Here is a 24,300-nt window from a genome sequence, read left to right on the forward strand (position 1 = left end):
TCTAAACGTTTCCCTTTCTCCTGAAGGGCTGGCACAAAGCATAGCTACCTCCAAAGACATTACGGTAAACCAGAACTAAATGATTCATTTCTACACTGAAAGAAGGAATCATCAGTCAAGCTTTCAACCAGAAAGACTTGCAAATGCACCGAATTATGTACAAAATAGGAGAGCTATTCTCTTCTGTTACATTAACATTCCTTTGCCTTATTCAATTTGTTTTCTGGCCCTTAACTAAGTTTTATTTTGCAATAAACTTTACAATGGATTTGACAGACCTTTTTCAGTATTTATTTCATCACAACTTAATGGATTTCTCCTTTCCTTGTGGCTGCAGGGGGCTTGAATTTTCACCTTTTGATTTGAATGTAGTCTGTCTTCTTTTACTTTCTTCTACACTTCGTTTATTTAAACAACCTCACTGATCTCCGTAAGAACATTATTACACCGAGGTACTATTCAATTTGAGTAAAAGCAGCAGAATACTTTGGATCTGTCCTGTCGGGGAACCACTTCCATTTATTTTGTTTCCATTACAGTCTGAAGCAATTCGAATCTTTTTTTGCTAAAACAATCTGAGGAGAAAGGCATACAATCTAAACCATTTTTTCAACAGCTTTATTTTTTTATCAGTTTATAAAAATATGTGCATATGGCAAGTTACAGTTGTTTAGGGTAGGGTGGTGGGTTTGTTTTCCCCTCCTGATGGCAGTAGGTGATCTCCAGTCTGGGTGGACTTCACTGCAGAACCAGGACACCCCTGGCCATTCTTCTAAGGATAAATTCAACATCATTTGTGCTGAGGATTGGATTCCCTCCCTTCCTTATCTGAAGGTGAATAGGAAGAATTAGATATTGCGTGCAGCAGCCTTATACAGCTGGACACCGTTGAGGCTCACTAGTATTACAGTGGACTCCTGGGACCGTGCTACATTTTGCAGAGAGCTATCGAAAATCTGTGCAGGGCAGCGGTGGGAATCACTGTGACAAGCCAGCAGGCTGCACATCTTCTTCTTCCTACGAAGGAACCGTCTCAGTTCTTCCATTCGTCTCTGCCACTAGTTTCCAACATGCCACTTGCCTACCTCCCTCTGCAGCCTTGATTCGCTTCACCTGGCCCCGAACCAGGAGACGGCGTACGACATTGCCCCAGAGCCCCCCGGCGTGTGGGAAGCTCCCATGAGGGACCTCTGCACCTCCGGAGGTCCTTCTCGGGGGGACCAGTCCCTCCAGGACCCGACTCGTGCCTGCGGATCGGGGCCCCGCGCGGCAGCTGTGCCAGGAGGGGAGCTCGGCCCCTGGGACGCCTGGGTGGGGTGCGTGGGCTGCTCAGGCCACCGGGGGGGGGGGACGAGTGGCCTCTGTCCCCCTGGCCCCGTCCCCTCCACCCCTCTGCCAAGGCTCACCGTTACTTCATCCTCCTCTTCAGCAGCTCAGTATCAGTTTTTCTGACCGCCCTGGGAAAGAGGCAGAGCTGACCTTGTCGGGTATTATTATGCTGGAAATGGTAAATATTTATATGAGAGCATAGCTGCAGAGCCTCTGCCCCTGTATGTGGATAACAAAGAGTTGCTACAAATCCCCTGGACACTGCCTTCAGCGGGTGTCACTAGTAAAGGTGGGACAGAAGCGCTGCAAGCTAGCACTGGTCCACGACGTTCGTCCCAAGTACAACAAGGGTTGACGCTATCGCATCTCATAGGCAGGAGAATATTTTATTTCTTCTTTCTATCTGTCTGATTTCCATCAGTCTATAATGAGTTCTAGCCCCTGACAAGCTCCTGAAATTAAAAGGGCTCTAAAAGTTTTCCTAAAATTTTGGAATGCACTGAGTGCAGTGCTCATAAGATATCACATTACATACAGAGAGAAAAATGCCATTGAGCTGAATGTGAAACCTCAACTCACTCCGCCAAAAGTTTTCCATTTGCCTTCTTCATTCCTGTTGGAGTCACACTCCCTGAATATAATATTTTCAAAAGGAGAAAAAAAAATCCTTTGAACTTTTTTTTTCTTGGATATTAAGCACTTCCAGTCAAGCTGAGCTCAGATGAGAGTCTCTGAAGTGAAACATTCCACCAGCAAGTCCCTCTGGGAACTTTAGATTCTATTTATTTAATGTTTTTACTCTCATTGAAGACCATGTCGCAGGAGGTGTCAGCAGCATTTTCAGTCTAACACAGCTCCTCAGTATGACTGTCCTGTGAACTGGAGGATTTTCCTTCCTTAGGTAGCGAACATACTTAAAGACTTGCTCACATGAATGCTTCAGAAGCCTGCAGTATATTTTAAAATTATCCTGAGATTATTAAAAATTAAATACATACCACGACAATGATGGATGTTTTTCCAGGCTTTTCTCTGAAATCTTAATAGCCAAGTGATTCTATACTTGATTCCAAATTATCTCAAAAAAGTAAAGAACAGGATAAATCACAGTTGTCCTTTTATGAAAATCTTAAATGCTCTTTTTAGAGATCTGTCCAGTGGTTCCATTCCATTGCAGCTACGAGTTGCTTTTTTTATTTATGCCACTGCTTGAGGGGATTTCCAACAAGGCAGGGCTTTTGCCCATTCCTCATTTGAGTAAAAACTACTCTCTTTTGAGCCTCACGCTTACATTAACTTATTAAGATACTATAAAAAGGGATCTGACTTCACAGAGGAAAACTGCAGCAAGGCAAGGCTGAACATCTCACAGGCAGGGGCTGTTTTCTGTACAAATGTCCACAGTTTTTGTTTTCCAAGGGAGAGAGGAGCTATGTGGCCCTGATCCCATTTAATCACTGAAATAAGAGCCAGAAACATCTCATTCCAGTTACAGCTCTGACATGGCCACCTTCCCTGTTTTGCCTACTTGTCCAGCAAGCTCACTGCAGTGTGAGACGCGTTTTTGCAGCATCTAGTGAAAAAGAGCTCCCGTTTTAGTGTGGGTCCTTAAGGGATCCACCAGTAGCTACAACAAACAGACAAACAAACAACTCACATGACCTCCTCAAACCAAACTTACGTCAAGTGGGTTTAAAAGTTGAAAAATCAAGAAGGCGAGAAGGAGGAAAGCAGAGAAGGAAGCAGGTGAGGCAGGAGAATCGGGGTTGAATGCACAGCCTTCTCACCCATCCCCTTCTGAATTAAATCAGAATTGAAGATGGTGGCTTTTCCTCACACTCCTCTTCCCATCCCGGCATCCGACCACGGGGTTCCCTCCATTGCTCCACACCCTGGTCCGGATGTGGCCCTGTGAACAGGCTTTCTCCTTGCATTTGGCAGCTGGCCCATGCTGGCCCAGAGCAGGTGGGAACATCCCTTCTGGCACTCCTGTGGGTCTGGGATTGCACGTATTCAGCCTGTTCAAAAAATACAGCCAGCCAAAGTTTTCTCAAATAAGACATCTGTCATCACTGGTAGTTTTAGCTGCTGGGCAGGAGTAAATCTCTAGCTAGCATATGAAAACTGTGATTCAAAGGCTTGAAACTGGACAGAGGTGGATAAATTTTGGCAGGGAGGGCACCCCTGCCTCTCCCCCCAGCTCCAGCTCCATCACAAAAGCCCTCTTCCTAAATTCTTGTTTCAGTGAGGGGGTGCTAGGGTTTTCAGAGGAAAGGTCACAAGAATTTCTAATGAGAGCAAAGAAGCGTGTTTGACTTACTCTTGGAGTTGGCATAACATTTTGACCAAATTTTGCTGAAACCATTGGGCCTGAAGAGGATCTAGCATGGCAAATGGCAGGGTCTTATGACAAAAAAATGTTAAGTAATCTTAATAACAGGCTGTTGCCACCAGCCCCACCTAAAGGTACTATAAGTTGGACTAATGATATCAGTTCCAGTTTTAGCCACTTGAAAAGACTGCCCTCATTTCTCTAAGAGGCAAACACCAATCAGATTGGCCCTATCACCCATATACGTACATATATATGCATATATAGCCTATTGAAGATCTCATGAACCTTTCAAAATGCGGTACCATACACACTCATATACTACAAATGCCACACCTCTGATTTCCAAAATAATAAGGAGGTTTGGTGCCCTTACCATCCATGGGCCAGTTGATCTGTAGAGCTGCTTTCAAACTCTGCTGAGGACAGTGGCTTCTGCTCCTCCTTTCAGTCACATACAGTATCTTGCCCACCTGGCTCCAACCACAGTGTTGGGCAATCACAAACCTCTCCCAGTCTCCCATCAGCCTCCCCCTCTCCTCCACACTCATGGAGATGCCATGAGAGTCATTTAGCCTCCCTGCATAACATTAACTTAGTAATAAAGAAGCCCACTGACTGCAAGACAGGAAAAAATCACTGCTACAGAAAATGTTGCATCCATCTGTGACCTCCACCCCCACCCTTCTCGCACACACAAGACTCCCAAGGGCTCCCAGAAAAGAGACTTCTGCTGGGAAGAGGGAAGGTGGGAAGAGATGCTGCCTCCCTGCTATCCTATTCCACACATACAATATTTTACATGTGAGAGAGAGGATGGGAGAGCCTGTGCTATTGACAGGACCTCAGCACCACGAAGTTGATATATGAATTTGTTTAAGGTAACCTGGCTGATGTTTGCACACACCCTAGAACAATGCAAGAACAAGTTTTGCATAAAGAGGCAAGTGTGTATCTACTCATATTCCAGGAATTCTGTTTTCCAAACAAGGTGATAGATATGTTACGGTCAAGTTTTTATATTCCAATTATCAAAGAAGGACCTCAAAAAGGGGGCCAAAAAGAGGCTCCTGAAATGTTACCAGTAGGAAGCAAGTACTTAGCATTTCTGAGAATTGGGTTGTTTTATATAAAATTTACTACAGACTTAAGGTTAGGGCCTGGCACCAGAATGGGCCTTAATATCCAAATGCAGCATTAGTCTTTTGTAAAGAATGTGTACTGTGTTTATCCAGTTTCCATTCCTAACTACGGCTACATCATGAAATGTGTTTAAATTCTTTCTAATTTTTTTTTCCGACAGACACTTCTTTTAAGTAGAAAGATTATTAAATTCACATTCCAAGTCTTTCTTTAATGTTACAACCACTTTCCTCTTTTGAAGTGCAATTCTATTCTGAAAAGCGACTCCGGGAAGGAAAGAAAAAGCGTTACGAGATTGTGTATGTGATGTTTCCCCCAAACCTTGCACCTTGTTGGAAGTATGCTCACAGGCTACAGAAAATCTGCCTCACTGTTGGGGTCTGATAGCGATAGTCAAAGGCATCAGTAATAATTATGCCAGTTCTCAACTGCAGGAGTGCAGAAGCGTTATCTCCAGACCACCCTTCTGCAACCTGATTGATCCTACCAGTTAAAAACAATCCTGTCGAAATTACAAAAGAGAATTGCGTTTACTTTTTTCTCCACTAGCTGCAGGTCTAACAAGTGTTGATGACACTAAGAAGCTTGTTTTTGTCACTAATGCGCACAGACACTACGCTGAGCACACGTGAGGACTGGCCTGTTGACTCACGATGGGGTGATTCAGGACTGGTTATTCCTGCAGAATTAACTCCCAGTATATATCAAATCTTGCCTCTAACTCAAGCTCCAGGTAAACTCTTCAATTCTCCCGCACAGATGTTTTTAAACATGAGGTGGCAAGCTGCTCGGGAGCACACCTTTAGCTCAAGCCGTTGCAGCCTTTCAGGTTTGCTCCTCAAGTCCTGCTGGCTGCAGACTTGCGCTGTAACAGCACTGCCCTCTCACTAGTCACCTTAAGACCAAGATATCATAAGGCCACCACGCTTGGTTCACTTCTCTATAAAGACAGGTACACCAAGGCACTGTTTCTACAATCTCATTTATCAGAAGAGACCTAAGCTGATAAATTGCTGAGCTTTCATTTTCATCCAGACTCCCTCCACCCTCCTCAACCTCTTCAAATCCAGCCTCTCCACTCACCTGTGTTAACTGTCCCCCAGATTTCATGCTGTTCCCAAACACCCACAACTGATTAGTCTCTCTCCCAGCTCTCTGTGCACTGGGTAGAAAGGCTGTCATGCTCTACCACTCCTATTACCACTTGTCATCCAACTGCTTACATAAGCCTGTGACCTCTGAAACACAAACATTTGCCTGCAATCGGGTAGAGCTGGTTGGTTGGAAAAGGAACTGGAGGGGAAAATGATTTAAAAAACAGTCACAGAAGCAAATTTCCAGAATATGTCTTTTTGGTTTTCCTTTCAACTTTGCTATTTCCTCTAGTCAACCACCAGCTCCTCATCAAAGAAAAAATTTCAAACAGCAGTCATTTTGTTTAACATTTCCACATAGCTTCCAACAAACAGGACTACCATAGCTCGTGTAATCATCTATAGTTTTGCTAAGCACAGATCGAAAGGATGTAAGTAACAAGAAGAAAACATTTAACTTAGCAGCCAGCTCTACAATTCTGTACTTACTTAAAGCTTTACAAAGCGATGTTAGGCATCTCAGGTTGCACACATTCATTTCAGTTTGCTACTAAATCCATAAATAAACCTAAAGAACCTGGTAATCCTGTCATGCCAATTCTCTTAGCACCATGGTGTCCCACTGATTATTAAAAATAGCTTTATTTTAATCTGAAAAGGTCATGCTTTTCTTGCTTTATGTTGCTTTCTCAAATGGATTTATTCTCGCGTGCGGTGGAAGGTAGGTTTTTAACCCCCTTCACAATGGCCTGTGGAAAAGGCAGTTCACAAGGATGGAACTCTCCCAACGGTGCCTTGTGTACGTGAGCACCATGCATGTTCGTTTAAGTCCGCTGAGGTAGTTACGCTGATGGGTGGATGGACCTGCATTCTGCGAAGGCTGCTTTGGGCAAGCAGGGTCCCGGTGAGCTCAGCTCAATCAGCCAGCCTAGCAAAACCCTACAATTTAAACTAACCCCTCTCATTTTGATGCAAGGAGGTTTGACAAACTTAACCACTCATGTGAGCTTTCCCTGTCTCAGAGACAGTATTATAAAATCAGATGTTAAAAAGCGCCTGTGCTGTATATGGACAAGGGGCTAACATTTTCCTCTAGAGCAGCTCTTTCTGAAAAAGATCATCTGCCACAACCTGATGCAAATACCTAACAGAGGTTAAGGCTCTGATATAAGATAATGCTCACAACAGTGTGATACATCCCATCACAAGAGTAATTTTGTGAAAGATATGTACACTTTTGCACTCATAAAAATGACTCCAAATTAGACTAGCCTCTGGAATTCCTACCTTGAGTTTTGGCCCAGATGCTCTTTCTCATGTCTATCTCCCATGAGAGGCTGGACTTGGAAAATATGCTCCAGGACTCAGTTGCCATAGCAAGCTTTTGAGCTCCAGAGAAAAGTACACACTGTGGCTGCTTCCTTTCAGAAACAAAAGAAAAAAATACAGAAAAACAAGAAGAAAAAAATCGCACTGTATACCCTACTCACCTGTAATATGGGAGACCCAAGTATAACCACCTATATACTATGCGGGAGCAGTCCTTGGACGAGAGGTGAGCATCCAGGAAACACCCAAATCCTCGGGCTACAGAGCTGTGACACTTCTCTGCAGCCCAAGAGACCTGCTCCAAAGAGCCCTGAATTGGCTTTGAAGTGGGACTATCTTGAAAGGAGCACTGAGCACCCCTACAGGAGCTGAGCGCTGCATTTCCCTAACACCGGATGGCTTGCTGCTTCTTGCTGCAGTGACAGGGCCTCACACCAGACATGGGTAGTGCCACCAAGGAAGGTGGCAGGCTCACAATTTCTCAAACTTCTTCTCCAAAACAGAAACCAGCTACCTGCTTATCCATCATCATGACGGTGGCTCAGCGCACTGTCCACAGCTGATCATGGAGCTGTTTGAAGGATGTGTTGCTACCCCTGGAGTATTGAGCACTCCCTTAGCAGGTGAGAGACATTGCCAAATTCACCTTTCTCTGGTGAGGTGGGTCTAGCACTCAGATCTACCCACTTCCACTCTAAATGACCCATCCCTGATGCATCAGAGATAGGCACATCAGTGCCAGCCCTTAGGAAAGAATCAACTTAACCCTCAAGTGAGCAGGTTGAAAGGAGAATCCTCGTCTTAAAACGGCAGTGAGAAGGGTTTGAGATGCAAAAAAGTCCTTTTTCACATCATTTCCCAATCACTTGCCCAGCACCTCCTGCTCGGCCAGCTGGCTGCTCGCTCTGTGTCTTCATTACATAATCAGCTGAGTTACCTGCCTCGGTGCTGGAGATCTCCCCCGCCGCCGCTGGGACTAGGCTCCTTAAAGCTAAGGGTTTGTAGCACTCGGTGTCAGCAACGGCCAGACATTCACAAATAATCCACAGATAACCATAGAGCCTGATTCGAAAGTTACTAACCGCTTAAAAGCTCAGTTTTGAGAGGAATGCAAAACCAGCTTCCTCCAACAACAGGATTAGGTTTCCCTCTCTGACCACATAAGCTATTTTGCTTATCAAATTAGTGAATTTTGATAAATCTGTAAAACTGGAGTACTTGATAGGGATGCACAAACATTACAAAATTTGTAACAGTTTGGAAAAGCTGTTAATCATCAGCAATGTACAACTGTGAGATACAAAACTATAAAAATACAGCAGCAAAATAATACAAGTCACTGCAATGCCTTGTGAAGGCAGGCTGCTATCTTTCGACAACCATATGCTGGTGTCCGTATGTATACGTTAGCCAGTCCTTACATAAGCTGTTGATGAAATTATCACCACGGGGCAAAAGCAGTTGTAGCAAGGTTGAGCTAGTGGCAATGAAGCAAGGGCAGGAAAGTGCCTGGTGCTGCAGTCTGGTGAGATGGGTCGGCTGGGGGCATCTGCAGGTGCGGAAAAAACCCACGTATCCTGGGGCTTGGAAAACCTACGGAGGGGTGTAAAATAAACGTGCTGTCTCCAGAGGGGCTCGGGTGCGTGTGGGGGGGTGCTTTAGCGGTCTGGGGAACTCGCGAAATGCCACATGCACGGAACCGCAAGAGCCGGTGCGTGCGAGCTGGGGACGAGCGCAAGAGCCTCGCGGGCTGCCTGTCCCCGAGCCGCGGCCGGGGCCGGGCCGGGCCGGGCCGGGGCCGCCCCGACGGGGCGAGCGCGCCCCACCCGCGGCAGCCGCCGGGGCCATGTGCCGCGCACTCCGGGCACAGACTCCACCTTCCCCGGCTCCCGCCCGCCCCCACGCATACAGGAAGGGAAAAAAAGGGAGAGGAGGAGGAGGGGGAGGAGGGAAGGGAGGGGGAAGGGAGGAAGGAAAAAAAAAAAAAAAGAAAAGAAAAGAAAGAAAGAGGGTTGAAAGGAGGGAGCTCGCCGAGACCCACCCACCCTCCTCCTCCTCCTCCTCCTGCGGGCTGCTGGCCGGGCTTTTGTTTTCCTCGCCGCTCGCTGCTTCCCGCACGTGATTGCTGCGCTGCTGCACAGGGCGCAGCGCGGCGCGGCGCCTCCGAGCCCCGGCGGCGCGGGGCAGCGGCGCTACGGCCGGGCGCGGGGCGCGGGGCGGCGGCGGCACCAGGGCGCCCATGCCCGCCGCCGCCAGCCGGTGACGGGCGGGGCGAGCCCGGCAGCCCGAGCAGCGGGAGCCGGCCCGCAATGGCGGCGGCCGCCGCCAGCCCCGGCAGCCCCGCCGCCGCCGCCGCCCTGCCGCCGCCCGAGCCCGGCCCCAGGAAGCCGCCGCCGCCGCCGCCGCCGCCGCCGCTGCGGGGCGACCCCCGGCGCAGGCAGGCCGCGCTCTCCTTCCTCACCAGCATCTCCCTCGACGGGCGGCCGCCGCCGCCGCCGTGCGCCGACGGCCCCGCCGCCAGGCCCCGCCAGGCCCCGCCGCCGCCGCGGCTGGGCAGCCCCCCGGCGGCGCCCGCCGAGCCCCCGCGGCCGGCGGCGGCGGACGAGCAGGAGGAGGAGCAGGAGGAGGAGGAGGAGGAGGACGCCTTCGCCTCGGTGCAGGTGCCGGCCGCCGCCTTCCTGGGCGCCGCGGCGGCGGCGGGGAGCCGCGGCCGCCTCAACTCCTTCACGGCGGGGGTGCTGCCGGCGCCCTTCGGCCGCGCCAGCCCCCAGGGCCCCGGCGGCGGCGACCCGGCGCTGCCCGGCGCCGCCGCCGCCGCCGCCTTCGAGCTGCAGCGATCCCGGTAAGGCGCGCCGCCGGGGCGCGGGTCCGCTCCGGGGAGCCCCGAGCCCGGGGCCGCCCGGGCAAACGGGGCCACTGCCGGGCCTTGGCGGAAAGGCGCCTGCCGGGGTGTCAGCGGCTGCGGGCGGCGCGGCGCAGCGCAGCGCAGCGCCCGCGGCCGCCGTTCGCGGCGGAGCGCAGGTAGCCGAAAGTTTCGCTCCTGGCAGAAACGCGCATATGCATCTGCTCCTGCCTCACTGCCTCCTTTTTATTATTACAACCTTTATTTGTTATTATTATTATTATTCTAGTAGTAGTACTTGTGCAGAATACGTGTCACCGTTTTCTCTCTTCTGATGGGGGATTGGTCCATCATTCTGCCTATTCTCTAGGCAGCATGCTGAAAACAAAAAAGCAAAGAAAGTAAACTATTGAGGGAGCCAGATCCACAGCCTATGCACGCAGTGAATGGAAGTCTTTCCATTGATGCCTGTGGATTATGAATCAGACCCGAGGCACCAGGTGTAGCGGACACATGGTGCAAGCAGTGTTTTGCTCGCTCCTTAAGTAAGCGCTTTATCTGCAAGCACTCCTTGTTCCTATGGGTTGTTCCTTGCCGCTTGGTATCCTTTTGCCTTTTAATAAGCTCATCCCCAAAGAATAACCTTGCTTAGCTTAAATAGCTAAGACTTTCAGCTAAGAAGGTGCAGTCATGTAAAAATGCACAAACGTGGATGCGTTAATTGCTCCATGGATCTAAAGTAATCTTCGTTCACTTTTCTGGCAGTGTATCAAAGGCTGGGGGGCAAATGGGGAGGAGAAAAGCAGGGAAGAAATTGGAAGAAATGTCTGTGCTTTCCAAGCCCACATCATTTGCCACTCCCACATTCTCCATTCGCCACACTCCCTTCTTGTTTCTCTCTTGGACAAATAGGTAGACTTCGAGTCACATGTTATTGCAAGGGTTTATAAGGGTAATTGAGCGTAGACTGCTGTAGAAAAGTCCCTCCCAAAACTAACCAGCTTGGAGAAACTGGAAATGTTCCAAGAGAAGGTTGTCTTAGCTGTGTGCCCTACCATTTCCTTGCACCTGGGTTGGATCTGTGGTCTTTTGAGCTCCTTTTGTGCTGTGTAAGGGAGCCCCGCCTTCCCTACTGGTGGTTTACCACTAAGCTTCTCCCAGTCCTGTGGCTCCCAAAACTTTTAGCACAGTGACAACCCTCTAATTGCACTGCGGATCACCAGCAGCGCAACCTGAAGCGGATATGCTTGTACACTTAACACAGCGACATGGGACATGGTTCTGCAAACCGTTGCCGGCGGCCCTGTGAGCTGGGAGTGACCCACAGAGCATGATCTGGGGACTGCAGTTTTGCTCCTCAGCTTTTTGATTGCTGATGGTAATGCATTTAGCAGTACCCGCTTAGTGTTCGAGAGGCTGGATACTCCTTAGCCTTCTCCTAACTGACTGAGTTTATTAATCAGTTTAGGAGTCCCGTGTTATCTTTCTGGATTCCCAAGGATCCTCTGTGTTTTTCCTTGCCTGCAGTCTTTGATCCTGTGCTACTGTATCATTCTCTTAGGTCCGTTCTGGAAGGGATGCTGAGTTCTCACCTGTATCTCTTCTTACATGGCTCTTTCCTCTTCCTGTCATTGTTTTCTCTTGCCCCTGTTTGCATCTCTCAGCTTTTCTTTCCACAATCTCCACTTTTCTTTCTTTCTCTTTTTTTAAAGAACTATGTGAAGCTTAAGAGAGAAAGATGATTACCGTTCTTGTTTGCAGCCCAGGAATCCAGCATTGCACAGATTCCACTCTGCTGGCGTGCAAAGAGACTGAATTGATAGTACAGGTCAGGGAAAATCACCTGGCTAAACCTTCCTCGAGTGTTAAGTGAGATAGTCTCTGTTGTAGCATCCGGGTCCTGGCTTGTCCTTTTGAGATTTCTGTTATGCCCTTAGCTTTGCTGACTACTGTGACGCTGCAAATGTGCAGTCTAGCGCAGAGTTTGGCTCCTATTCAATAGATTTGTTTCTAATCTGGAAAATGTATATATATATATATATATATATATATATATATATATATATTAAACATCAAAAATAGACAGCAGCTGAAGGGTCGGGAGGGACCCGGGGAGGCAGCTGACACACGGAGGTGGTATTCTAGCATTGCACATCATTTAAATGAAAAGGCATCACACAGACTCCGCTTGCTAGGTTCACTCTTTCCTGCACAAAAGATAAATCGGAGGCATGCACATTGCTGGCGCGGGCCCAGGAACGGAGAGTTCAAGCAGACCTTCTGCTGCTCTCGTAATGGAGAGGAAGGAGCCAAACGCCCTGCACGTGGCCTGCCCTTACCAGCACAGTGCAGGGAGCAGAGCCCAGCAATCGTAGCGATTGCCTTGAGACAGACATTAGCTCACCTGAAGGAGGACGCAGAGAAGCAGAGAGGAAAATCAGAGATTTTTTATTTTTTTAATTTAAAAACATTGTACATCTGCTGTCTCTCCTCCTGCCCTTTCACTCTCCTTGCAGCAGGTTTGAAATAGGGTTTGATGTGTCGTTTGAAAGACTAGTCCTCTGTGCTTAGACATGTAAGTTATGTTGTAACATGAAACCATTTTCTATTACAGTATCGCACAGGACAGGCTGCATTATGTTGTTGTTTTTATTTAGTTTTCGGAACCTATTGTGAACATGTGATCAGAGTTTCCTGCCTTTTTTGTTTGTGTTAGCAGTTTGTGTAATTGCATGCTAGTTTATATTTAACAAGGTTATCATTAATGTGGTTTGGGTTTGTGCTGTATGGGTATTCATGAGAAATAAATGGTACAGAAAAGAACATGGAGCTTCTAGCTGTTTGGAGGCTGGTATGTAATTATACATATATGGGGAAAAAAAGTTTGTTCAAAAACTGGCTTGTTGATGCCAAAGGCAACTAGTCTAGAGCTGAAAATGTTCACTTTGGTTGTATGGTGAGGGGGTGGCTAAGGACACTAGACTCTGGGAACTACAACCAAATTCTGCCATGCTTTTCTTCATGCCAAATTGTAGCTCGCTTTGACAGCTCCATCTAAATTAGCAAGGACCTCTATGGCATATAGTTATAACCAAAAAGATTTAAAATCATTACAGAGTCTGGACATAGGTAGTGATCCCTTGTACTTGATTTTTTTTATTTATGCTTGGATTTTCCCCCCTTTTTTTTTTTTTTTTTTTTTGACATAGTCTTCTGAGAAGAATATTGCTACTTCTGTGCATGAAGGTTCCTCTTCTATGTAAAATCTTTTCGAAAGGCCCAGGCTACCTCAAACAAGCACGTGCTTTTTTCTTTTTTTGTTAAAGAAATAAATTGATTGCTGGTAGCTTTGGCAGAATTTGGAGCTTAGACATCACTTCCAATTGCATTTGTCCATGGCAATATGTCAGGTTTAAGGGCAGATGGGAAGGAAGATTCCTTCTCGGAGCAGCTGGTTATGGGAAGGTGGTAGAAAGAAATATACACTGAGTAATTGTTCGGGGGGAGGGGATGTTCCCATTTAAAGGACCTGTTAAGTTGTTGTGGTTCATGTGGATTTATAGAAAAATTTATATGTATTGACCTACAGAGCAAATCTCATTTCCTAAGTAATTTTAAAATTAATTTATGATTACTAACATTTGTAAAGATTCAATTTATTTATACCCATTTGAATTCGTTGTGCTATTTGCCTTCCGTCTTACTCAGTTTTGGTAATGTGGAGGGGAAGCAGCTTCCTCTTTCAGGTTTCCATTTACTGCTACAGCATTTTGGCGTGCAAGTACTTCATATTGTTACAGAAAATACGATAGCTTTTGGATGTTTTGAATGGCTGATACTATTTGTTGTGCACAAGCAGAACTATGTTTTGGCCTAAGTATTCATCTTCTAGAGATACAGTGAAGAGGGATAATGGAGTTTTAGACTTGCACAGCTTTTGAGTGGTCAGCTCACAAAGTGTGATCCGTTGTTGATGCTGCAGGAAGCCTCCAGGATTTTGCTGCGGAGCTGAATCCAGCAGTTGAGTTTAGTGTGACAGTCCTCAGCCACCTGAGGCAGGCAGAGCATGCAGGCTTAGTGCACAATCATTGCACACCACAAAAAATTCCTCCAAACTTAACACTTCAGAGACAAAAGAAGAGAGTCTCTCCGAAACAAGTGTGTTACAGGCAGAGTCCTGAAAGAGGAGCAAAACCAAAACAAACAAACAAACAAACAAACAAACAAACATGGTGGCACTGTCCACCCTTCAGGGTTATTCCAACATCAGGAGTTTGCTTATGAGCTGCTGGAAACATGTTAGACCTTTTGTGTGTGATTGAGGGTTTGTTATTCACTGGACCTAAAGCCACAATTTTAGAATTGTGTATCCAAGAATAGCGTGAAAACAGCAGTTTAATGGTCTGAGAAGTGAATGGAAGGTGCACATGCTGAACTAAGTCTTTTCATAGGTGTGTGACCTTGTCTACCACTGATACTGCTGCCTCTAAAGAGGATACTCCGGTGACTTCTGTCATCATTTTGGAAAGCTAAGAGGCCTTCCTGTGCCATCCTGAAGAAGGGATGTTCAAGATTAGGATTAAGACTCAAATAGCTAGGGTAGGACAGGTGGATGCACCAGTGTCCTGGGGTTCTCTTTGGGTCGGTCAGAGCTGAGTTTCAGTGACAAAGTCTTCCTGGATCCCAGAGCCTGCTGTTCCCAGAGGACACAACCACTGGAGAGAACTTGCTGTTCCTGTATACACAACTCGCATTCAGGAGTCCTGGGAAGGACACAGGACCCTACCCTTTTTAGCATATCCTGTGGCCCTCTCAGAGGCTGGGACCTTAGAGCCGTGCAGTTGCTGACTGACGGTGGGCTTGGGAGAGCTCAGGTCTCTTTCTTCCCTCCACATAAAGCCAGTGTATACCTTGAAGCTTGGTCACTTGCTTAAATTACATCTGCAAAGGGCTTTATGGCTGACAGGTTGTAGGTAGGAGGAAGATGAAACGAGCTATTCTTTTGGTGATGTTCGGATAGGTTCCTCGAGTGAGACACCTTACCACCATCACTTAAACTTCAGCAGCTGTGAAACCTGGATCCTAGCAATTGCCATCCTGAGCGCCTTTGTCCCAATCCCCTACCACATGGGTATCTCTGCATCTCTTACAGCAGCCAGAGATGCCAGTCAAGAGATGGCCTGAGACTGTGTCTGCTTTTTGAGCAGTGCACATGCTGAACACGGCACCTCTACGTCCATGCTGACTGGCATCCATCACCAATGATCTCTGCCTTCCCTTTTTTCTTGTTCAGGGCACAAATTTAAGCATCTGTATTGTTCCGTTAAAGTGGTAGAAACATAGTCATCTTTCAGGTGTTAGTTTAAGTTCACCAATGGTTCAGAAGTTACTGGAGAACAGCGCTAAGACATTGCACAGGCGGATGGACAGCACAGTCCCATCAGCTGGGTTTCCTTAATAAACAAAGCTTATAAAAAGAAACCCTAGAGAAATTTGCTCTGGCAAATTGCAGGGCTTTATTATACTACTTTCCAAGCATCGTTGTCAGATAAAAATGATAATCTGACAAGAGAAAAAAACCCTTAAAACAGCTGCTCACTGTCAGGTTTGAAGATCTGGGACAGTGTAGTATACACAACTATTACAGAATTAATTAGACACCTATATAGACTGACAGACACTAAGATGGACCCAGCTATGTGGATGTCTCAGAACATGGCAGGTTTCTAAATCAGACTGCCCTGAAGGCAGATGGAGAAGAAGGCTCTGCCTCTGTGGGTATTCATTAACTTCTGTTAGAAAACTTGACCCAGTAACATGTGAAGAGTTGTATTTGTGTTGGTTCCCTTCACTGTCTGCCAATTAAAAGCATTTCAGCTTCAACCCTAATTCCAGAAACTCCACGGGTATATACTGTGCAGGTGCTTGGGCAGCATACAGCATGCTCATTAGATATCAGGAGAACAGTGGAATAAGACATTTCGGCAGGTTTACTTGTGTAGCTGCTGCCTGGTACTTCCATTCCCATTAGTAAATCTTTCTTTTTACCCTCCTCCTGCTAGCAAAGCTCCTGGACAGGCAGTCAACCTGGCCCTTCTTTTTATGAGCTGCACAGCTTATCTGCTGCACAGTACTTCTGCAAGTGTCTTGAAGCCATGAGACTGTTAGCAACCACGTGGCTAGTCAGCCCTCCAGACCATTGCAAAAATACAGTTTGGTGATAGAGATGATATGATACGATATGATAGACTGTAGTTTGCGGATAGCTATTGGATAGAAAGTATGCTTTAATCGGTGATTGGGGATATAGCTTTAGCTTAAAGCAGTTCAAAACAGCTAAAACATAAATGAGATTCCCAAGTGTTATCTCTAAAAGAAAAAAAAATCTCAAGTATTTCTGTGGCTATCTTGTTTTGAAAAAAACAGTACTAGTTAGGCTATCTTGGGGCCCTGTCCAGTGGGAAGTTTGATGTGAGGGAAAGATGAGAAGCATGAATAATGATGCAGCAACAAATCCTGATTTATTTTTCTATTTATTTCAGCTCTTGGTAGACTCACAAATTTTAAACTGCATGTACATAAATGCTTGTCTTCAGAATTTAACCTGAAAATATAGAAGCTTAGTTTTTGGTATTACCACTTCTTCTGTACATTGAAACTTCTCCAGACACCAACTGATCCCATGAGAAGCTGGATTCTATTTCAGCAGTGCAAATATCCACCAAACTCACCCCTGGACATACGCTGATACTTCCAAGGACAGACTTGGCCCTTTCTAACCAACACTGCTGTATACGCAAAACTTGCCCTTGGTTTTGTGGGACTGCCACAAGGCAGCAGGCTTAGCAGTGCAGCAGGTGCAGTCGGACGCAGAGGACTAGCTGTTTTAACAATGCGACTGAAAAAAGAGAAAAACCCCAAGCCCCAAACCGATCAGTTTGCCATAAGAAGGGTCATTCTTAGAAAACCGCAATTACATATATTTGGCGTATGGAAGGTGTGTATCTGCCTGCCTGCAGTCTGCAAATAACACAGTGAGAAATTTGAAGGGTGATCTTTGATCTCCTAAGAGGGGCTTAGCAGAAGTTTTATTTGTTGAAATAGCCGGGTAAAGAACTCGGCAAATCAGTTAAGAGAAGAAAAATTCACTGCTATTTAGAGAAAACATGATGTGCCAGTGGAAGGAAGACTTTTAGGAATTGCTCTGGCACATGTCTCAGGGTTTTTCAGCTTTTCAGGCTGCAATATGCAGATTTAGAAGAGTACATATTTAAGGAACTGTGAGGTTCATTTACACTGGCTACTGTGTTATATTTGGAGCAACTGCTTTCCTGTCATGAATGGTAAATGAATTTTCTGTTCTAATGATGTACTTCAGGACCGACCCTGCTTTGAGCAGTTACATTTCAGAGCTTTTGCCTGAAGAAGATTTTTCTCTTGTGGAGAATTGAAAAGTGAATGAAAAGTTAAACAGGGGCCAGTTACCTTTCTGTAAGAAGTTTCTTTTTTTAAAAAAAAAAAAAGAAAACAACAAAAAACCCCAACCCCCCCAAAGTCCTTCACCCTACATATGAACATGAAGGACAAGCACATGCTCTTAGCAGCCTTCCACAGTGTTATAGATGAGGCTCACAATTTTGTGAAATTGAGGTTTGTGGGAAAAAATGATTCATTCACCACAATATAAATGTGTTTCCCTCAGCTTGTCTTGGACAGCAAAAGAGGATGCATCCTTTCTGACTCAGGATCTTGCAAAGCCCAAAGTATGCGTTTGCGTATATATAAAATTACTCAGTTGAATCAGAGTCAGTATATAAAGCTATGCTTGTAAGTAAACTTTGGTGATACCAGGGATTTTATTGTATTAACATTGGTGGGATAAAAAATAGAAAGCTAGATAGCTTTATTGATAACGAATGTTCAAACAAAAACTGATTGCGTTCTTGGTGTCCGTACAGGTCTGTAGCACTGCAGTTCTTGGTAAATACGAGTAAGTTTTCAGAGCTACATGCTGTCAGGAAAATCGGATGTAGGCACGTTAAATTGTAAAGACATTCTGCTGCCGTGCCGGGCGCTGAGCTCGCGCCTGGTCTGCAGCCCGCTCGGGGCTCTGCGCCCCGCCGCGGGGCCGGGACCTCCCTTGCTTTTCTTCCTTCTCGCTCACGTGGGGCTGGGGGCGATGCGGTTTCTTAATTAAGCACAGTGAAGCACTGAGGTGTTTTTCAGGTAATCTGGCGAGGAGTAAGACAGCTTTCGGATGTTACGGTGCAAAGTGTGGTTTAATTGCTCGGGTAGGGACCTCTCGAGCAGGTGCTGCGGCCCATTACGTAAAAAAGCCGTCGAAATCGCAGCCTGCTGTTAATAGTCTTGTAGGAATGTTCTTTAAAATACAAAGGTGCAATTACGGTTTGAGAAAGGTACTTCACACAACCTCTCGTCTTCAATTCTTTATGTATCTTAGGCGCCTCCTTAATTTTACGAAGCTGTTTTTTTAATTAAAGCAAAGCTGGGTTTGATTTTTAAGCGGCACCGGTTACTGTCTGGTAGAATGCTATCTTGTCACAGGAACCTAGCAGAGAGGAAGCCACAGCTAGGAGCTCGTTGCTGAAAAACACAGGATTAGTTACCAAAGAGCACGAAGTGCCGCTGTGAGGTACCTCCGTAACAACCTTTCTCTGAGATCGGCAAAATCCCTATTTTTCTGTGTGTATGACTCGCCTGAAGATTAAATGCTTTTGCATTTTAGAAGCCGGTCCAGGTGCTGCGGAGCTGCTGAGCAGCCTCACGAATAGCAAGTGTCTGTGCACATGTGTTTTAAGGAATGTCTTTCATTGTCGAAGGTTTTTTGCTTCTCTCTGTTTTAAAGAGATTATTATAAATATTGGCTTCTCGTTTACTCAGTAGTTTCCTTACTAGTTTCCTTACTAGTTTGAGTAAATGCATTTGAAAGAGAAAAATATAAGTTTTGTAGAAATTTGGCTGCACTCTTAACTAGGTGCTTTGACGGCTAGTTCAGCAGTAGTTTTTGCTGCTAGCATTGTGCTTTGCGTAAGGGTTGAATGTGTGATGGAAATGTGTATTTTCTCCCAGTGGATCTGTGAGCTTTGCACAGGCTTTTTTTCTTGGAAGGAGGTAGCCTTGCAGCAAGAGTGGTGCACTGTTGGCTTGGGGCTGTGCAAAATGCTGTCGCTCCTCCATACTGTTTACAGACTCAACCCCAACCCCACGAGCTGCCTTGTGCAGCGGGACCTCACGAAGATGGGGATTATAATTGGAATTTGCTGCTTGGGGAGGAGGAACGGAAGAGAACGGGGCTGGAGTGAACGGGAGCTCGTCAGCCGCTGCGCGCTCGCCAAGGTCAAGAAGCCTGAAAATGAGCAGGCTCTGAATGACAGCATTGCTCAGGTACAAGTGAGAACAGACTTAGGCCTGTCTTTTCTATTTTAAGTTGCCGAGATAATATTTCAGACCTCTCAAGCAGTCACGTATCTTGAATATCTGAGTGGATAAATGAGCGTGGTGTCATCGCGTGAGGATGGCATGGTCCTTCACACAGCGGCCAGCCATCTGGTAGTTGGTGCTGTCCGCTGCTTTGTGCAATCCCTAGGAACATTTCAGCATGGTCTTGTTTTGATTCTCATTTCATTTATATGTGTTAGAAGAAGTGCAGCTTCTGAGAAGCTCTTGAACCACTTTTCCAAGGTGTTAGGTTGTGGGTAAAGAAGACTTGACTTCACTTCTGCAGTGTTTCTTTTTTCTGAGTTAGCCTTCTGTCTCGGGTTATTCAGGCTAAAGAGAGCAGAGCATTAGAGCAATTTAAGCTAGGATTTTTGAAGGAGCCTGTGAACCATGAATTTGAGGAACGCTCTTGAGTGCCTTTGAAAATCTCACTTTGAAAAAACAGCAGGTGCTTTTCTGTTAAGGTTTTTCACAGATTTCCTTATTTGCTTTTGCTTATTATAATGTTGCTTATTATAATGTTGCAGGTTCTCCAGACCTGCTCCTGTTTATATACTGCTCCTCCTTGTCATTTTGTGGGGGAGTTGTTGGTGTTGTTGAGTACTGTAACTGAGATCCTGTTTTTACTGAAGGTAACAGTGCTTCTGGTTAAATCGGTGGGTACGAGAGCGTGGTTTATGCTGTCACATCAATAGAAATGGACAGGAATGCTGTTTATAAAACTTGACGTGACCTTTGAGGCCACCAAATTACCTTTTATGTCTTAGACTGTGGAGGTATGTGAGCCCTAAGAAGCAGGAAACAGAGGTGCAGATTGTGCTTCTCTAAACGAATGCAGCCGTAACGCTCCCTTGTTTGCTTTTCAAGTTGTTATTTCCACACATTCCAAATGAGAGCAAAATCGAAATGAAAACACATCGGAAAGACCAGCTCAGCTCTTCGTGTGATGGGCTGGTGTCATGCTGTGAGGTGACAGCGTCAGTCCCACTGGGCTATGCCCTTTCTTGCGTTGCGCAAGCTGTTCAAATATACAACGTACTGAAGCTAACCTTAATGAGAACCATCAGAACTATGAATTATTTAAGCCTGGAGCCTTTGCCAGAAGCTCAGGCCTTCTGAATCGAGAAAGGCCGTGTCTGCCTTAACATGCAACTTGGCCCAACAGGAGCAGATCTGCAGAGCAGAAAACTGCAGCCCAGATGTCCATGCTGTGCACAGTGTGGCCAGCTCTAGTCTGAACCCGTGGTCTGAACACCCAGTAGTGACAGGGCACTAGAGTTGTGCTCTTGCAGTGTGTCATCTGCCTTAGTGCCATCTGAAAGAAATCCCTTGTTTGTGCACCCAGACTGCTCCACGATGCAAAAAAAAAAAAAAAAAAAAAAAAAGTGCATAGTGTCTTGGCAAGACTTGCTTCGAAAGTATACTTTTGATCCAAGCTCATGCGCTGGCACAGATGATAATCTGTTTGGGTTAATTTACTTTTTGTCTTTTGATTACAGTTATTTGCATTAACAGAGGTCATTCATGTCCATTTGTTGGAAAAAGTAAAGCCAAAAAGCGGAATTCCAGAATTCTGTATCGCGTGTTGATGAAGGATGTAAGTTTGATCAATACACAGATCTGTTAGCGCAGTGAACACAGCTCTGCTCTTGTTCCTTACCCTTTTTGAAAGAGAACATATAATACGTGAGGAAGTAGTGGTTTCAGATCTTGAGGTCTGGAGAGGAAGATTTTTTTTAAAAAAAACTTTTACACAAAGTATAGCTAATTACGCTTGCAGTGGAAGCGATCAAGCAAAATGTTGTCTCTAACCTGTCTGTAGGTAAATACAGCATTAATCTTCATGCTTAGTCACAGACCAGATCTGCAATGGGGCAACATACCAGTTTTTTGTATATAGATTGACAATTGTGCTGTCACCTTTCTGCCCGCTGCTGTTCTTAGAGTGCAAGTTGGTTTCTCCCCTTTCCCCCAGCCAGATGCCAGCAGAATTTGGGAAGTACGTATATATGTATCTGCTAGCACTGATCCAGCTGCAAAGCCAGTCCCCTCTGCCCTGCAGGTTAGACATGCTAATTCTTGTTCAGGTCTGAGGATGTGAAGGAAGACAAAAGCAAAAGAAAGCAAAAATGCAAATACTTGCATTGTGTTTTTTACTGTTGTGTGGAGCCTGAGCCCTCACGTAAGAGCACTTAGTTTAAACTTCCTTCTTTGCAAAGATTTGCAATGAGAAAATAAAATGTCATGTACGGATAGATGGATGATTGGACATAGAGTGAAGGAAATGTATTTCTGGTTTCTTAGCTAGACTGATTCTTCATGAGATGCTGCTGTTTCTAAAGGAAAGATAAAGTCATGTAACCCTCCTGTTTTCCAAACAGCAGTTAGCAGATGACGCCCAAGAGAGGAAATCCTCCAATTTCTCATTACAGCTCTGTCAAAGGTAGTTGAGATGCTGATCTGTTGGAGCTTGCATCTCCCATTTCACTCGTTGAATTTGTGCCAACGGTTTGGCCGTGCCAGGCTCAAGGAGCTGGATTACCCGTGCTGGAAGTGCAGCCAGTTGCAGTGTGAGCCCATCCGCAGGTGGACAGCAGGTACTGCAGAACCTGAGGATCAGCCCCAAATTCCTGCTCCACTTCCCTTCCCCTCAAAGCCTCTCTTCATCCTTTTAATAAATTCTTGCTCTCAAAAATCAAGCTTCACTGCAGGCACGTGAATTACTTCACCTTCCTTTTATTCTTGACATTGTCTGTTACTGGAGCCTGAAAGGCTCTGCAGAGTCCTTTGGAGCATAGTGGAATGACTGGAGCTGTTACTACAAAAGCTTTGAATACATTTTATTTCCAACATTGCTGGGTGCTCACACTATATTTGGTCATATTTGCACAAGCAAGGCGGATTTATTCTTTATCAGTAGCTGTAGGTGTTTGGTATTAGGCACAGTTGATAAGTTTTCCAGTTGCTAAAACACTATTTTTTCCCCCTCTCTAGAACTATAGTGGTTTTGCTCCCAAGTTTGGTTTTCAAAAAAATTTTTTTTTTCTTAAAAGCATGATATGCTCGTTGTGAATAGGTACAAAATGGCTTCAGATAGAAGACGCTTGATAGAAAAAACAAGGGAAGGAATTTAGAAGGGGAAACACTGACGCAGTTTTAGGGCCTCTTTCTCCACAACATACCCTTTTTATGACTAGTATAATAATTGTTATATGCAGACAAGTCCGGCAGGTTGCTAAGCAAAGCTCATCGTTGTGTGCTCTAGAACTACTGTTGGAATACTATTTTCAATGTATTACTTAGCTATCCAGATGCTACTTTATACATAATTTGAAAGCTTTAAGTTGCCAGATATGTGTGCTAGAAAAGCATGTGCTTCCTGGGTTCCTCCTTGGAGACAGAGGAAAGAGATCCAGATAATAAAACTATCCTTTTGGAAGGAATATTGTTTGTTTAATTGCCTGTCTGATATCCTCCTTGGAAGATTAAGCATTTGCAGTAGCGGTTTTATGGTCTGTAGCCTTTCTGTTGCTGTAATATCTGGTTGGTACAAGCACAGGTAGAAGAACTTCAGCTTGTGTTTGACTTGCTGATACAGTATTGTAAATGGGAAATTGTTGTGTGTACATAATCCCATCAGGCAATATTGCTGCTCAAATTTCTTTTCTTTTTGCATCCCAACAAAGCTCCTAGGTCTGTGGCGAAGCGTTTGGTGACACATTTTTGAATGGGCCTTTTGCCCTGCTTCCAGTTCTTTAATGCAAGGAGCTTTACCAGGAAACAAGAATCTCTTTCTTCCCTCTCTGTGTTTATTCAGCTTGGGGCTGTGATGCTGGGTACACGGGCAGGCAGAGAAGTCAGATGATCTGAGCTGTGTGATATTATAAAGTTAGCTGTTTCACGTGAAAATAGTTTCAAATCTTCATCAGAATTGTTACTTCCTCATTTAATATCTATGACACTGAAACACTTAAAAAAAAAAATGTGTGTGTGTTTTCTCCCATCTACCTCCCCAACCCTGTTCTAAAGCAATATCCTCTCTTGGGTTATTTATTTTATATTTAGTGTTATATTTGGTCACATTTTAAGGAGAGAGATTATTAGTTTGAAACAAAATAAGTATTACTAAATAGGCAGTTCTCAGAGAAAAATGGCTTTATAAAAAAACAGAGTGTGGTCCTGCACACACTTGCAGATGTGCTCAATTTTACTCGAATGGGTAGCTTGCTGCCTTGAGCTTTATTTCCTAACACAGTCAAAATTAGCGCTTTCGTAGTTACATTTGAGCAATAGCCCCGGCAGCTGAGGCTAAAGCAGAAGTACTTCATTAGTCATGCAGGTGGTACATTTGCTGAGAATATTTAAGTGAACGAGTTTTTGCAGGATCAGATCAAGTTATTGGTATTAATATACTGCTTGTGTATTTTAAATCTCAGAGACAGTGACTCCTAATGGTTATCTTTGAGAGGTTTCTGTAAATAAATGTGATATATTACAACTTAGACAAATATTGGACACTAAATCATTGAAGTCTGTGAGAAAAGTTGGTTTATGACCAAAGTGGTATGAGAATTAGACTCTTTCAAGGCATTTTACACTATATTCTCCTTTAAATGCTTAATATGTTAAGGATCCATGATGAGCTGCTGTCAAAATTTTTTGCAGATGGTTTTCCATTCTAGTTTTTTGTTCTCTAGCCAATGTTGCTTATAGAGCAAAGACCTTTATGCCTCAAGGTGCCTCGGGTGATTCGGGGCAATTTAGGGGGTTAT

At 45.3% G+C, this 24,300-nt stretch overlaps 1 protein-coding gene across 1 annotated transcript in view; it reads left to right on the plus strand.

Annotated features, from left to right (window-relative positions):
* Positions 1-9,536: 9,536 nt before the first annotated feature.
* The window catches only part of CABLES1 (Cdk5 and Abl enzyme substrate 1), a 64,334-nt gene continuing 49,570 nt past the window's right edge, over positions 9,537-24,300 (plus strand). Inside the window, exon 1 of the mRNA XM_062570219.1 lies at positions 9,537-10,069. Coding sequence (XP_062426203.1) covers positions 9,537-10,069 — 533 coding nt within the window. The remainder of the gene's footprint in view (positions 10,070-24,300) is intronic.

This window comes from Rhea pennata, chromosome 2 (genome assembly GCF_028389875.1).
Source record: "Rhea pennata isolate bPtePen1 chromosome 2, bPtePen1.pri, whole genome shotgun sequence".
Taxonomy (NCBI): Eukaryota; Metazoa; Chordata; class Aves; order Rheiformes; family Rheidae; genus Rhea; species Rhea pennata.